Below are 17,415 nucleotides of genomic sequence, written 5' to 3' on the forward strand. Positions count from 1 at the left end.
ATAGCTTAATATGCTAATAAATAAACAATGAATATTCATTCAAATGACACTGGCCATTAGTCATTAAAATTAATTCGAACAATCGTCAATAATAAAATTGTAAATGCCAATGTTTTATTAAAATTTGATACCTAAGTATTTTTGTTTGTTAATTGTGTATAATTATAATAAAGGTATATTTTCATTCATGTATAGACATCAACTTATTCCTTTAACTTTAAACATGTATTTATATTTATTAATTATACTTTTTAATTTTCTATGTATAAACTGTAATAATTCGTTGTTCATAAAAAAATAAAAATAAAAAAAAGTCTTAACAGGTTTTAACAGCATTTTGAGTCCGAAAGGCATTTTACTCTGGTATCATTAATATCTGTACTAATTAATAATTCTATATAATCAATTTGTACGTAATGTGAATCATTAAAAACTTCCTATTTACCCTGCACCTAATTATTAATTACCTTTTTAATTTTTGCATTGAACCATTTTTATTTGAAGTAAAAAACTAAAAAGTATAAGTAACTAGTAATTTATACACTTTATACACTTTATACTTTTTATCGATTTATTATATAAATATATTATAAATTAATGAACCATATTGAATTTAAATTGATTTATTTGACCCATACTCTACAAACTCCAATGAAACAAGAAAATAAATATCAATTACATTTTTACCTCATTATTCTATTCATAATATAATATTATTACATGTATTCTTAAAATTTTTTTGTAAACTACGAGGTGTGACAATTAAATAGTCCATACTGCCGACAGGTACCATAGAAAACATTTTATTAATCATTATAATTACATCAAAAAGCTAATCGCTATATAATAATATTCTCTCTGGTCTCCTTGCTTATCCTTACACCGCTCTATAACAATTTTCCACCTATCTGCAACGCTGCAGAGTTGGAAATCTTCTGTCAGCTGGTTGAGAACCCCCGTTGCTTTTGCTTTCACTACTTCCACACAAATCTTATCCCATTTAACTCAGATTTTACCTTGGTGAATAAAAAAAGTCACACGGAGATAATTAGGTTGAGTATGGTGGGTGATGACTGATGGTTCAACACGGTGATGCTATATTAAATATTCTTTTTTTATTCCCTTTGTTCTGGAGTGAGCAGTTATGGCACCATTTTTGCGCGAACTTTGTGCATGTTGTTGAATGGCTCATGCAAAATCTGACAGGCATCACTTTCTTTTCACTATTTAAAATTGAATACAAAACTCAATATTATTTTATATAATAGGTATTTATTGACATATTTGCAGTCTAAGGACTAAGACACGCAAAATACGAATAAAAAAATGGGTATTTGGAAAAAAAGCCCATAACAACATTCACTGAAAAAGAAAGCCGCATCATAGAAAAAAAACATCGTACCAACCAAATACATTTTTCGTTATTTTATATTATGATTTACATAATTAAATATAATCATTACATTTATCTATATAACACTTCTTTAACGTATCTAAAAGTATAGCTGCAATCTGCATTGACTGCATTTAACATTGTCGATAATTGTCATTTGTCATTTATACCTATAATAATTTTAAAAATGTTTAAGGGTAAAAATTTAAAATAATTAAAAAATACAAAATAATTTATTTTAAATTATAATTTTTATTTTTTTATTTATTATTTATTATGTATTTAACATTTTTTTTTAATTATGTAATACAAAATAATAAATGACAATTATTTTAAATTTTTACCTTTATATAACCTAACCTATAACCTTATTTTTTAGATTCTGAACGAAGCGATGAATGTATTGATTTTACAATGATGTATGCGTTTTTTTTTATTTTTGTGTCTGTCATCACGTTTTGGAGTAGTAATAGTATTTTGATTTTTGACTTCAGCCCTGAAAAGGAAATTGAATCTAGTTTGTACTTTAAGGGATTAAAACTTTAAAAGTAAACAACTTCCAGTTATGCGTCAGGAAAAACCCTGAAAAGGTAACGGTAAAACGGTAATTATTACGCATAACCAGTTTTCGACAAAATCTATTTTTATTTTGCTGTAACTCAAAAACAAATCATTGTAAATACTTGAAATTTTCACAAAATGTTTATATTAGCGTTATCTATTTACGATTAAATTTTCAAAATATTTCGAGTTTTTTAAGCTATTTATAGTCAATTGAAATTTTCGATTTTTCTAACTTTTTATTCTTGAAATGACAATAAAAAAAATTTGGCTATCCAAAAAATCTTTAAAACTTAATACAAGGCTTGTATAAGTTTTTCTTATTGTAATAAAATAAAATCAAAAATCGTTATCCACAATTTTTGTTTATAGGCATTTAAAGTTCAAATGTTTACAAAATATGTCAAAATCGCGAAAATTTGGAAGGAATTTTGAAATTAAAATTCATAACATTTTTGTCATTTATAATATCTAAGGTTAAAAAACCCAATACAAGGTTCTCCATGACTTTTTCTTCAAATAACTGTAAAAAAAAAACTCCCGCATCAATACATAAAAAATTTTATGAGCGTATGAAATTTAATTTTTTACGAAATCACGTAAAATAACGATACATTACAATTGAAATATAGGTAATATTGGTAATAATATAATATATCCTACTATAATTATCCTAGACTGACAAATTATCTCCGTTCAGAATCGGTTTTCGTATATACAATGATACCTGTCATTGCATTCAAATTTAACACATCCATTATAGTGACCTACTCTCCATCTCTACTATACAGAATACAGCAGAGCGATACCCACTTGCCCACACCTTTTTTAATTATTTTAAATTTTTATCTTCAACATTTTTTTAAATTATGAAGGTACAAATGTCAAATGACAATTATTGGCAATGTTAAATGCAGATTGCAGCTATACTTATAGATATGTTAAAGAAGTGTTACATAGATAAACGTAATGATTATTTATTTATATTTAATTATGTAAATCAAAATAAAATAACGAATAATGTATTTCGTTGGTACGGGGCTTTTTTTCCAAATACCCATTTTTTTCATGCATATTTTTTCGTACGTATTTTGTTTTGTCTGTCTTAGCTTCTATAACTTTCAAACTTAAATAACCGTGATAAATTAGAACTGATGTGTCATTTCTAATAAAACCGACAATTATATGCCCTAAAACAGTAAAACCTATAAAATATGGATGCAGTCAGAGCCGTGCTGTGGTTGGGGGGGGGGGGCTAAGGGGCATGCCGCATGCGCCCAGGCGCATGGTTTAAAAGGGCCTCAAATTTTTTTTTAATATTTTAAGCTACATAAATAAAATATATGAGAAAGATTATTGTTTTACAATTATTTTGGACTATTACACATTTTTTCTGAACAAATTTCCAAATAATAATTATGGTCGAGTAATAATAACAATTAATAGACCCAACATTTCATTCTTGTATTATTTGGCTTTATAATAAATTACCGTATTCTTTATCTTCGAAATTGAAAAAAATACTAAAAATGAATCTCTACCAAAGAAATATTATTCGAAATTGATTTTAATGATCTCTCTTCTTGGCCACCAATTACTGCTAAAATTCGTACATTATTGATTAATCATGGTCCCAAAAAGAATAATACTCTGATTTTTATTTTTCTGAATTGTGATTTGTGATTTGTATTAATTTTTAATTATTTTAAACCCAACTATTTTGTTTAATAATTAATACTTGCAATCAGCTTTAGTTTTTTGTCAGATCAATGTTCAAATTACGTTGTAAGTAAAAAAATTCAATTAAATAAAAATGAAATGCATATGATAAATGATAAATGAAATAGGGGGCGAATATTTTTAATTTTGTCCTGGATGCTAAATCTTAATGGCAAGGCTCTGTATGCAGTTATGCCCTAAAAATTACCAAAATAAGTATAATCTAAAAGAAAAAAATAATTAATTGTGATATTTGATTTTTATTTAAATGATTTATTATATATTTCTCATGCATATTATACTGCCAATGATTTATAAAAATGTGTGGTTTTTTTTTCATACGAAAATCAAACAAAAATGTTTAATGTCTTTAGTAAATAATAGTTTAAATAAAACAACACGTTAATGAATTAATGTAATGATGAATTGCAAAATGCAGGTATCATTAAAAAACAATTAAATAACTTCCTAATACTATGAATTACTATAGTAGTTCGTGCTATAATTACTAAATTATAAATTATATTACGAAAACGTTTTATTGGTTTAACTTAACAGGAGAATGAAGTTTTCTTTGATTTTATTAATATTTTGTGATTTGTGATTTTACAAGTAATAATATTACATTGGCAACGCTGTACCTTTGGCACGATAACCGTTATCGTTCCTCGTGTTTACATTTTGATTTCGACGTCTTTCAAACCTCGAAATTCGACCCATAACCATTCATAATCTCAGACGTACAATTTTTGTAACATTAAAGGTTTTTGACCTACACAATTAACGTGCAAATGCTTATTTACAAGCTAGAAAAATTTTTATGTTTTCATTCAAATCAATTGATCTCGAAAAGATAAAATTTAAAGTCTCTTGCATATAAGTGTTCGATTGAAAACGGTTGTTGTTGGACGCTCATTTGTCAACAGACACCCAACAACTAAGATGGAAGATTCAGAACTGGAAAGTCTGCGCTCAAAGAGAATGGCCCAGATGCAGTCAGAACTCGGCGGAGGAGTAAGTGAAACACAAAAGTTATTATAGTATAATAGATTATTATGTGTAACTCGTTTTTATTATTATTACATATTTATAATGATGGGATGTTTGAAATTTCTTTAGTCACAAGGTGACAATGCTGAGAAGCAAAAGCAAGCAGAACAACAACGACAGGCGGTTGAAGACATGAAACACTCAATACTCACCCAAGTATTAAACCAAGCTGCTCGAGCAAGATGTAAGATTTTAGTAGTTAAGTCCAAATATAGATATCAATATGGGTTTTGTTAATACAGTGAACACATTGATGATTGGTAAACCAGAAAAAGGCCGTATGGTAGAAAACATGTTACTCAGAATGGCTCAGTCTGGACAGATTGTTAATAAATTGGGAGAAGATGAACTGATCGGTTTGTTAGAACAAGTCAACAGTCAAATGCAGTCTCAAGAACGCAAAACTACAGTCAAAGTAAATTAACTAGATCCATAACTATTCTGGCAATTAATTATATATTACTAGTAACTTAATTATGTTTATTTATTTAATTTAAATTTGTATTTTTCAGTTTGATCGAAGGAGAGCTGCTCTTGATGATTCTGATTCTGATTACTAATATTGAAATATCTTAATTTGAAAACATTACTTTATATATATATATATAATTTTATACTAACGCATAAGTATCTATTATGAATTTAATGAGATTTTAACCAACTTTATATTTTGTCCTAAAAAAAAAAAAAATAAATAATAATAAAAATTGAGCTTTGTTATTTGCTTACGAAAAAAAAATTATATTTTTAACCTAAATTATTATATCCTACTACATAATTTACAATATTGAATAATTTTGATAAAGTTCAAATTTATAATATGATATTAATCTATAATTCACTTGTCATTATTTAATCATTATCTTTTATGGACTTGGTGAATAATAAATTATGAATTAAATATGATAATTTATCAAAAATAACCTAATATTGATTATATGCTTATAAGCTTATAAAATGTAATAATTTAGGTATCACAAATCTTAGTTTATTACCGTCTGATATTTCTAATCATTTAAATTTAATATTCGCGAACCATAGACATTTAAATGTGTTTTTTCCCAAATATGCTAATTTATCTAGTGAAGTGATAATAAATCTGAAAACAGATTGAATTAATTGTTAAGTTTGCTTGACATTGACTTTCTTACATTTATGGTCTTATCACTTTAAATCCAAAAAAAATTATATTAAAAAAGAAGAAATTTAAAGTCATCATATTTCAACTTTTAAAAAGTTAGTTATAAGCAAAAAATAAATCTGGAAAGTCAATCTTAAATAGATTTAACAATAAATTAAAATCTGTTTTAGATTTTTTATTTTTTCATTAAAGCAATTGGTACGTTTGACAAAAACATGAAAAAATTTCTATGTAGAGTAAGAGACCATACAAATTACATATCAGACCCAGAACCACCAAACTAATAACCTGAAATCAGTGTTAAAGGCATTAAAAGCCTATATAAAAGTTTATGTATTATGTGTAATTCTTGGCTCTTAAAATATACTTATAAAATAATTTACATTATACAAACTAAAAACAGTATATAGCTATATTCTAATAAAAAATTCAGTATAATATGATCTAAAACCTAACCTTTTAAGGCATAATTATACTAACCAAAATTTACTCTTCCTTTAGTATTTTACTAGCTAATAACGATAGTATAATGAAATAATATTATTTTTTTATATTTACTATTTAATAAACTAAAAAATGAATAGGTATAGGTAATTTACATAAAACCATAATTTATAAATAAATATATAGTATAAATTATATACTGCTATATTTTAATTATTCATATCAAATAACTAATAAATAATATAACAATTTTAAAATTGAACACAGGTTAATACAACAAAACATTATTTTTATCAATAAAATATATTTTATTTTGTTAATCATATCTACAACTAAAATGTCACTGATAACATGATATTAAGTTCTATTTAGTTAAAAATTAATGTATTTGGTTAACAATCATGAAAAATGTATCCCACATTTCGTTTTTGAATGAATATACTTGTGTCCCTTAATATTTTTAGTTTCATAGAAACGTACAGTCTGTTGAAGTATTTGTAGAAAAAAAAGATTACTATTGCTCTATATTTGCGTTCTAAATAAAAAAAAATGGGAAAACAACTTTAAGCATTGAATGGCAATACATATAATACTAAGAATAATAATCATTATATAGAAAACAAAACAATTGAGGTCCAGTCTTGGCAATAAATCTGCACAAAATGTAAACAAGTACTTATAAAACATAATGAAGAAATAATTTCCATTATTATGTATGTACAACTAATATAATTGTATAACAGGAATGTTATGTAACATTGTTATCAGTTGTATCACTTGGGTCAACTGATAATTGGGTATTGGAAGTCTGAATGGTATCCTGTTGCTCAAGACGTGCTGCCACATTGTTCAAGTCCTGATAGTTATCCCTCAACAAGCTATATGGAAATTAAATAAATTATAAACCTAATCCAAAAACTAATAAAAATATTCTGTTATCTATTATAACTAAGACTCACTTAAGCATTATCTCGGCATTTCGTGTACCATGACGTATCTGTTCAGCAACTGATATAGTTGATGGAATCGTTGATAAATTTCCAGGATTAAGGCCTTGTTCTCTAGCCCTTAATAAGGTTCTTAAAGATCTCACTTGATCTTCAGCTCTTTGAGCCCTTATCTATAAACAATAATAATGCATGATTTTGCATTAAATATTTTTTATTTACGTTTAAAATTGGATCAATGAAACAAATTACCTAGTACAAGAATACATTAGTTTCAAAAGTACATATTATATTATTTAAATTTAGTATTTCATAAATTGTACATTTGGATTATAAAAATCTTTTATCGATGTTCAATTTATTATTTAAATAAAAACAGTATCTTACCAATGTTTGTTGTAACATGTTATTTAAATTCAATATAGTTGTTCTTAAGTCTTGTTCTGTTGCTTCTAGCCTAGCCACCCTAGCATCAACAACTTCACTGTGTCTAAAACATAATATTTAGTTATAAAATGTTGTTTTAAATTTAGGATCATTTTATTTGTGATTAGTAGGGTTGCCATTTATTAAAATTATTTATATCTAAAAAAATTATAATTTTAACAATACAGTTTATAAATGAATACACAAGATTAAAGCTTAGGAACTGGCATTTTTTAGTTATCGTTCAGAACCATGAACTAAAAACAAGTAGTAAGTGTTCCAAGAAAATTAGAATAAATGGCGACTATAATTTACTATAGCAGTTAAATGTATTTAATCACAGATAAAATGAGATAAAGAAGGTAATTAATACCAAAATAAAAGGAACCTTTGAAACCTGGTATAATTCTGATTTATTGGTGTAGCACCACGTTGTGGGTTTATGGTAATGCTTATACGGTTTCTATCAGTTGGCTGTTCATTCCTGGTGACTGGATGAACAACCGGCACGCCAATTGGGCCATCGGACAAAAAATCTGGCAAACTGTTGGTAGTTGTTGGTGTGGTAGCACGAGGCTGAGTTGTTGTGTTGGAGAATGGAAGATCTAATGGCATTACCACACATTGCTGAGGTGTACGATTACTACGGTTACCAAACATAGATGGGCGATTTATCCCACGTGTCAAATCAATACTATTTGATCGTGAATCTAGATCACCACTGTCATAAGGTTGATCAGTATTCATATGATCTTGAACAAAATCTGGTAAGGTAGATGTCTCTGTTACTGGCCTCACTGGTTGTGATACACTAGGCACTACTTCAACTTTGGGTTTTGATGTTTGATTGTGTCCATTGTTGCATAAAAAATGTCTAAAGGATAAAAGATTATCTTCACGTTTGATACTGCAAGCAGTAGCTTCTCCAGAATCTATTAACAAATAATTTTTATTTAAATTTACATTCAAGAATTAAATACATTTTTAGCTAATATAAAGAAACTTTAAAAAAAAAAAAATTATTATCTGCTTCACAATATATTATTTATAAATGTACACAACTAAAAAGCTAACAATAATCAATGATTACGTCAAACACAAGGCTTTTCAAAAATTCTATCTATTTTCACGTTGACTGTCATGCGGCCGCTGGCAGCCACAAAAATATTTATCATGGGTACGCCATGAACATTTTTCAGTGTCATTATAAATTTGTATTCGGATATATACAGCTGATTTTGAAAAAAAATTAAAAATACAAAAAAAAAATGTTAAAATTATGTTCATTACATCAAAAAATTGCAATTATTTCCGCTACGCCACAGTGCATTTTCTAGATCATTATTGTAGCGCCATGAAAAAAGTTAATAATATAAATCTAAATTAATTTATGGCAGCCCGCGGCCGTATGGCCTCCTACAAATGATATGGTGCGGCAGCCGGCAATCTAAAAATTATCAATACCTAATCATTTTTATATGAACACTGGCAGCCGCATAGCAGTCAACGTGATATGATTAAAAAACAAATAATTTATTAATTTTCACTAGAGAAAAAATAATTCTATTTGAAATGTGAAAAAATTTTTTTAGGAGTTCAAAAAATTACAAAATCTTCATTATAATTGATGGATTAATTTAATGTTTTAATGTAATAAAATAAGTATATGATTTAAATATTTAATTAATAAAAATAAAATAAATAATTTTTAATTAACTGTTATAACTTAAAAATATTAACTACCTTGCATTGAGGGCTGTTGATAATAAATTAACAATAAAAGATCTGTAAGTAAAAAATTGTGTCAACCTACAGTTAAATTAAGTGAAAGGTGAAAGGACCAAAGAATGCAGTACCACAATGCAACATTCCAATAACTGTGCATTTTCAATTATACATTATATTTAAAGTAGGTCCTATCCAAGATTTAACATTTTATGTATCATGATAAGTAATATTAAGTATAAGTAAAAAATGAAATACCTAACAATTTAATGATAAGTAATTATTCTACTTAACTACGTATTAAAATATTTTTAAATAAACTATGGTTTAAAATAACTAAAAGATTAACTTAAATTATTCCTGATATGATAAGATATATTTTTCAGCCAATAAATTGAAATTTAGAATGACTTCATAAAATAGATTTTTTATGACAATTTGAATTGAAATACAATTCAAGAGTTTAAGTTTAACATACAAGTTACCAATTAAACATTTTACTGTGAGAGATACATAAGCAATACACGAATATGTATACTCACCATTTACATTCAAAGTATTGTCATGACGTCTGCTATCCGTATGAGTACCCAGACCGATGTCCAATTGACATGGAGGAGTATTCTCATTACCGTTTACTAATAAATTGTCTGATTGTCTGTCACTATCATCTTCATTACTTGGTGGATTAGCCACAGCATTGTCGGCATCATTTAATGTACTCTTGTCTTCTTCTTCAGACATTGTGTAAAGATATCATATATACATATATAAATACGAATATGTTATAAAGCTCGATGGTTATTTTATGAATCAAGAAATGATCAGTTGTCTCCACATGGCACTGCCTAACTGTTGATGTGAATACTACGAAAATTATTTCAATAAAAATTTTATTTATAAGAAAACAGGTCAAAATACTTTACAAACTGTAACAGGAGGCAAATTTTTAATTCTTTGATAGTTAATGTTTAATGATTTAATCTATTTATTTTTTTTTCAAAATTATTTGCAAAATGTAAATGTAATAGCGACACATTTGACAAAACAAAATTAAAGAGTAGGGGTTATAGTGATAATGGATCCAGTGTTTCCCACTGCACAGTATTAAATTCTTATTTCTCACTCGTGATCACCCGAAAATAAGAAAAATATTGAAATAATTATGTTAAAATAATATGTTACTATATTAGGTATGATATAATAATAATAAAATAATATAATATTATATTTTGTTTATTTATGCGTAACTGTGTAAATCTTATGACGTACACAAAACAAAATTAAACTATTAAGCTAATATCAAATTAGTAGAGGTAGGTAACCTGTATAAAAGTGAAAAATTATTATAACTACAAAAGACATAAAGTGGCTATGTATAATATTTTAGTTTTTAGTTTTTACCAATCTATAGGTACATACTTATTTATTTTAAATTAAACCAGTGGAATTTGGTTCGTCTTGTTTGTGATAGCCGATAGGACCTATAAATCGTCGTTTCGATGTTTAATGTTTTACATTATATATAGAAACTAAAAATCATATTAAACACATTTTTCAAGGTAGGTATATTATAAAATATTCATAGTAAATGTCCATTTTATTTATCTAATATCAATACAAATTATTTATCAAATTATCCATTTATATTATATATAAATGTCTACTGGAAACCCTATTAATAACTTTGACTTGTTTAATACAACCCTAAAAAAGTTAAATAATTATTTTTTAGATTAATACCTAATAGTTAAATTTATAATATTAATAATTTCTTTATCATTTACCGATTTATACCTCTTATTATCTATTATTGTATTACTATTAAGTATAAATATTTTATGTAACATATTTACACATGTACTGTTATTGTTATATTATGTTTGAAAATTTGAAATAGGAATTTTATTCCGTAAATAAACTATTATTATTATTATTATTATATAATTTGTATGAATAGTAAATACTGTCATAAACTTATATTTTTTCTACGCGTACCTATAGGCTACAGCTCCTAATAATAACCCACTACAAACTATAATATACAACATTGAAAAAAGGTATTTAAAAAAAAAAACGCGACGTGGGTATGATTTTATTTTTGCACCCTTTCCTAATTTTCTGTCGTACCTACTTATTTTATTTTCCATACTATAAAAATGTATTGCAATCATACTGTCCATCATGACGTCGTGCATTTATAATGAGTAATGACTAATGGAGTTATGTCTGAGTATGACTGTAGTCTGCAGATAGGTATAAACTATAAGTATTAAAATGAAACATTCAAATGTATACAAATACCGTTTTGTGATTTGTACATGGAATAAGAGTATGTATAATAACACGAGGTTTGAGTTTATGACTGTATATATAAATTGTCTACAAAATAATACAATATAAATTTAATTCAATAAAATATTATTTTGTACCTACTATTACCCTAGGTGTAATGTAATTTTAAACACCAGCCGGTCATTACAACTAATGGGTATGTAAATTGCGGTCACTGGTCATAAGCAATTGTTTTTCAGCACCGTAACATGTGTACCAGCGTCCAGTAGCAAATGTTTATATTGTTATGTATAGGTGATAATATTAGTGCCTATATACATATCACAGTTACTATCTACCTATTAGTTTTATAAATATGCATTTATTAGCTGATTTTGCATTTTGAACAAAGCCGATGGAATTTCTATAACGGCTCGCCTATAGTGACAATATGCGTACAAAAAAAAAAAACAATACCAAAGGTACATAACAATATAACATCTAGTTTAAACCTAATCTATACCCAATTTAAACTATTAAATAATCATTTACGCCGATTAATTGTATGTCCTTCATATCAGTCATTGTATTGAACATAAAAAATATACATTATAATATTGCATAATGCATATAGCCGCATAGGTATATATAGGAATTTAGGATATATCAATACTATAACAGTGGTCCTTAAACTTTTGTAAAACACCGATCCCTTATGAGACTTTTAAAAATCACGGACCCTTTACCAATTCTCTTTCAAATGCCTTTTTTTTTACAAAATATCTCGAAGAATGGAGTTATCAAAATACCGTAAAGGTCAAAGTTACTCCGAAAAAATTAAGTAATCCAAATTCAATCTTAAAAACAGTGGTTCTTATTTAAGACATTTTTATTTTACTGCACATACATAAACAAAAATAGTTAAAAGTTGAAATTTATTTAAAACACATGTATTTATATATCCTGTATAAGCTGTATGCCAGTGGCAAATCCAGAGGGGGGCAATTGGGGCGATCCCCCCCCGTTCTCTCAAAAAAAATAGTTTAATTTTTAGTTTTTTCCCTGATTTTAGTTTTTGACGTAATTATACTTCAAGGGTAACACAATTATAGTGATTTATTTTTTTATTTCTATTATCTACTATAAAAAATATTTTTTTTGTTCTGTACGAGACTGTGGAAAGTAACATATGTATGTACCTAAATAAATACTTTATCAAAATGAATGTGTGCCCTTTAAAAACCACCCCCCTCCTATCTTGGTCTGAATCCGCCCCTGCTGTATGCAGTAAAAAACATACAAATCAAATTCAAGGTTATGTGTTCGAAATATTTCCTATTACTTTTAAAATTGAACAGACGGTCTATAATTAATAGTTTAGGTATACCACGAATGTGATCCTCGCATAAAAATATTAAGTATAGAAAAATATCCAATTCTGCCACCTGAGAACCTAACACTTAAGTTATTTTTATAACAGTAAAACAGCATATTTGTAAGTAGGTATATTGTAATGTATTAAAATATTTATAATATCTACAAAATTAAATGTTCGTATGAAATAATACTATGGATATGTTTTATGAATAAATGCACTCGTACCTATATAGTCTCTAAAGACCTAGAGGTAAACGATTATATGTAGTACAAAATAGTTGAGTATTACTTATTACTGAGTCCTATCATAAGTTATTGCACTAATAAACATAAAATTGATTGTGATAATCCGATAAACAATAAAAAAACATTTTCCTAAAAATCCAAAATTGCAATTGAATATATTTTTTTTATCCGTTAACTTAATGTAATACATAATACATATTATGTACTTCATTATTCTAAATTTTACTCATTGCATAATTATTATACACCATTATGGTGTATTTGCATTTTTGTGTTATTTTTTCTTTCAAATATTATTTCATGTTAAAGTTTCACTCAAAAAGTTTATACGTTCAAGCAACATTGTATTAAGTACCTGTATATCGGTTTTTATATTTTCACTTACATTTCTTTACAATTATAATTTATAGTTATTTTTATTAAAGTTTATCGTGCTAATATTTTTATGTTATAAAATTCTAAAAGCAAATCCAATATGTGTCGTTACGCGTGAGGGGTGAATAAATTTCGTTGACATGGCCGCATGGGTATAGAAAAATAAATGAGTGTAAATAGGGAAATCCCTATCGATTCGAATGAATTCGTCAACAAAAACGCCAAACACATTATAATCATTCTATACTTTACAGCAAGTATAAATAATTGCTCTCTGTCAAAATAATATTGCATAACAAAACAGTATCATTAATTTATCACACTCACCTTGCAGGTGGTATAAAGAAATGTCATAAGTAGGAAATCATGAAAATTATTGCATCAACAATGATATTATATTATATTACTTGTTATTTTAAAGTTACAAATATTTATTAGTGTCTTAAATTACATTTAAACTGCTGTGTTAATGTTTTAACAAGCAATGACTATTTAATTAGATGTAATATATTTGTCCATTTGTGTTATTTTTAATATTTAAATAACAAATTATGCCCCTTTACAGTCTTTTAAATAAAATACAAACAAACATATTTATTAAGAACATCATCCATAAGAATAGATTATTACTTTGTCTATACAAAAAGACCTACTTTGAATTTTTTAATTTCAGTCATTAAAATACGAAATTGAATGATTACAATTAGGTACCTACTTATAAATAATTTCAATTGGTAATTTAAAACAAATTTATGAAACTACTTATTGGGTATATAGGATAATGAATATTGATATATTTTAATCATTAAAATTTAACTAAACCTAATATACCTATTATTTATTATTTAACATTTTAAAAACTAACTTACAAATTATAATAAGTATAGTAAATAAAAGTAAAACAGTTTGACTCGTGAATAAATGAATTTAAATAAAAATTAATAATTTCAAAAAAATATTTTATTAATAAATAATAGTTACCTACTTTTTGTACATAGAATTTAATAAAATATCAACTTTTATGAATATTAAATTACTAAACATAAATACTATCAAACTATCATGATCGACTAAAATATAATAATAGTAGGTAGATAATAAGTATAAGTAAATTTTAAATGTATATGTATAAAATAATAATTTAATATATACCCTTGTAACTTTTTTAATTTAAATCTTAATTGATTTCTTCGAAATGTTTCAACTATCCTTAAGGTATCTAACATTTATTTTTATATTATGAGTTTTAATTACTAAAAAATTGATGATGATCTAAAGGCTGAACTGGCTGAAGCTTAAAAGCATATATAGGCGCTATAAATTATACTATATATATTTATCATTGCTTTTGAATTAAAACTGACTGCAATATATCTAATACAGCATTAATAAAAACAAGCTATTTAAAAAATATATGAATATTAATATAATATTCATATAAAAAAATAATCTTAGAAATCGGAAGTCAAGTGATTAAGTCAACCATAAAAGGTTTTCAATCATTAAAATTTATTTTTAATTTAACCTATAGGACATAGGTACAAATTATGAATACCACTTTAATTTTTTTTGGAACTTCCAGAAGGTCTTGTCAAAATATTTCTTTAATGGCAAGTTAAACGGAGATAGATAAATATGAATTGTATATAGGTAGTAGATACTATTACTACTCACTATCTTTGACAGACATTTGGTCCAACAAATTAAGTCCAACTGTAATTTTTTCCAACAGTAATAATTTTCGTCTACATGCTTTTGGGTCCCAGGTGTGTAAAAGACTTATCTTGTCAGACAAGCATAGATTTAACCTATGAAGAAATAATGTAATTTGATTTGTGACCCATCCATTTATTACTGATTGGGAGTATCCTATAAAATATTTGGGACTTCAAAATAATTACAATATGTCATTTTTTTAATTTTATTCCTAAGTTCAAAAAATAATAAAGCATAATACTGACTTAAAAGTATAGTAGGTACCTAAGTATCTACTTTCTAAATTCTTATGCATTTGTTAATATGGTTTAATAACTTTATTTTATATATTATTTAAATCACTATATATAGATAACGTATAGTTAATAACAATTAATTAAGTACTTAATAAACCTTACGTGAAAAAAATAATATTTTTTTTAAAATTATATTATCTATTATATGTCATAAGCACTTATTTGTTTAATTTAATGTTTTGATGAATTTAATACAGTAGCGTCCATTTTTGGCAATACTGACATTTGTGACATCGCATCAAAATGTTTGGTTTTTATTGGAAATTTGAAATTCCGTAACCTAACCAGTAACACCCTCAAAAGGTTGTCTCAAGCTAGTGACTACTAGTTGAATCGACTATAAAAATTCATTGTTGAAGTGGGTTTTTACTATATTGTTTTGTAACGTGTTCCGTATACATAATACTATACATATTTGTTATATAAAGTCGTATTCAGCATACTAGGTTTTCCAAAAAAAAACTACGAAAAAAGTTAAATCCGGGTTATTGTGTGTATGTTCCGTCTGAGTTGTGACCCATGTTTAAATTATATTCAAGTTGCCCGATTAATATTTACTATTTTAAGATGTATCTATCATACCCTATTATAACCTATAATACTATATTACTATAATCGTTGCCCGCTTAATAATAACTACTAATAGCTTTAATGGTACGGTTTCCCTGCATCGTCTAGCGTCAACTACCGGTCTGGACATAGGTATAAGCGTCTAGACGTGGCGTCATGATGCCGTGTTGTTCCACTCTTGACGCTGCAGGCAAACCGTACTTTAAGGTACTTTAAGACTTTTCATTCAAAGTTCGACAGCTTGTAAGTTATTTTATACGTGACCGTCTAAACATTTTTGTCTTTATCGATGTTTTAAAAAATATACAATAAGATACCTATTTAAAATGAAATATTCTCTTAAATAATCATAGTCCGCAGAACAAATATAATAGACAACAGTGCGTAATTACAGGAGGGGATATGGGGATAGATCCCCCATAAGCTGTATTTATGTATTGACTTTTACAATTTTACCTACAGGCTATAATTTGCTTAGTTACAAATTTATAAATTATTACAAAACGAAATCAAATAAAATGTTTAATTGTATTAGTATATAATTAGTTTATTACTCGGTACGTAATAAGCATGATTTATAAAATAAATGATTATTCCATGTTCATATCGTTCATATCTTATTGATTTATATAACACGAGGTGCCTTACCACACACTGTACCTACATGCTACATACACAGAAATATGAGATAGTAAATACTCCAACGATAGGTAAAATTGCAATTGCAAAAATATAATTTAATAAAAAAAATGTAACTTTAAGATTTACAATAATTGGTATGAACGAATAGTGAATACTACGAAGTACGAACACGCGCTGTCACACAGTACCTGCATTGACTTTCACGACACACTAAACACTATACATTGTGTCACTCTGTAGCGACTTAATTATTTTTGAATGCACACATAGTAATTTATTGTTAGAATTTTATATTTTTCTAACCTAAAAATCAAAATGGAGCAAAAGAAAAAGGAAATCAACTACTAATAATACCATATTGAATTTTTTTTTAAAAAAGCCTAGACCCAACGTAAGTATGTATGTATTTATGTAATATAAAATAAGAAGGTATATTAATATATAAAGAGATATAAAATGTAAATACGGAGGGGGGTGGGGGGCAAAACCCTCCACAAGTTGGGTTTGAATATT

General features: G+C 26.3%; 2 protein-coding genes across 4 annotated transcripts; one reads left to right on the forward strand and one right to left on the reverse strand.

Moving 5' to 3' along the window:
- Window positions 1-4,356: 4,356 nt before the first annotated feature.
- LOC113557741 (programmed cell death protein 5) lies at window positions 4,357-5,403 on the forward strand. Its single transcript, XM_026963297.2, has 4 exons — window positions 4,357-4,687; window positions 4,793-4,907; window positions 4,966-5,138; window positions 5,236-5,403. Exons 1-4 carry the CDS (start codon window positions 4,616-4,618, stop codon window positions 5,281-5,283), a joined length of 408 nt encoding a protein of 135 aa, XP_026819098.1. The 5' UTR covers window positions 4,357-4,615; the 3' UTR covers window positions 5,284-5,403.
- A 1,192-nt stretch (window positions 5,404-6,595) lies between these two features.
- Window positions 6,596-10,433, reverse strand: LOC113556404. Of its 3 annotated transcripts, none has more exons than XM_026961323.1 (5): window positions 9,949-10,433; window positions 8,079-8,613; window positions 7,643-7,745; window positions 7,268-7,428; window positions 6,596-7,186 (listed from the first exon to the last, which is right to left on the reverse strand). In XM_026961323.1, exons 1-5 carry the CDS (start codon window positions 10,148-10,150, stop codon window positions 7,057-7,059), a joined length of 1,131 nt encoding a protein of 376 aa, XP_026817124.1. In that variant the 5' UTR covers window positions 10,151-10,433; the 3' UTR covers window positions 6,596-7,056. The 3 variants fall into 3 exon arrangements, with proteins under 3 accessions (XP_026817124.1, XP_026817123.1, XP_026817125.1); XM_026961322.1 differs by having other exon boundaries at window positions 8,070-8,613; XM_026961324.2 differs by lacking the exon at window positions 9,949-10,433 and adding an exon at window positions 9,425-9,465 and having other exon boundaries at window positions 8,070-8,613.
- Between the last annotated feature and the right edge of the window lie 6,982 nt (window positions 10,434-17,415).

The sequence above is a fragment of the Rhopalosiphum maidis genome, chromosome 1, assembly GCF_003676215.2.
Source record: "Rhopalosiphum maidis isolate BTI-1 chromosome 1, ASM367621v3, whole genome shotgun sequence".
Classification (NCBI taxonomy): Eukaryota; Metazoa; Arthropoda; class Insecta; order Hemiptera; family Aphididae; genus Rhopalosiphum; species Rhopalosiphum maidis.

Bases quoted from the DNA above. Each gene is read 5' to 3' on its own strand.
- LOC113557741 (XM_026963297.2), top strand. From the start codon at position 4,616: ATGGAAGATTCAGAACTGGAAAGTCTGCGCTCAAAGAGAATGGCCCAG. The intron at 4,908-4,965 runs GTAAGATTTTAG...TTGTTAATACAG, and splicing joins CCAAGCTGCTCGAGCAAGAT to TGAACACATTGATGATTGGT. The intron at 5,139-5,235 runs GTAAATTAACTA...TGTATTTTTCAG, and splicing joins AACGCAAAACTACAGTCAAA to TTTGATCGAAGGAGAGCTGC.
- LOC113556404 (XM_026961322.1), bottom strand. From the start codon at position 10,150: ATGTCTGAAGAAGAAGACAAGAGTACATTAAATGATGCCGACAATGCT. The intron at 7,746-8,069 runs GTTCCTTTTATT...ATTATGTTTTAG, and splicing joins AATTATACCAGGTTTCAAAG to ACACAGTGAAGTTGTTGATG. The intron at 7,187-7,267 runs GTGAGTCTTAGT...ATTTCCATATAG, and splicing joins AATGCCGAGATAATGCTTAA to CTTGTTGAGGGATAACTATC.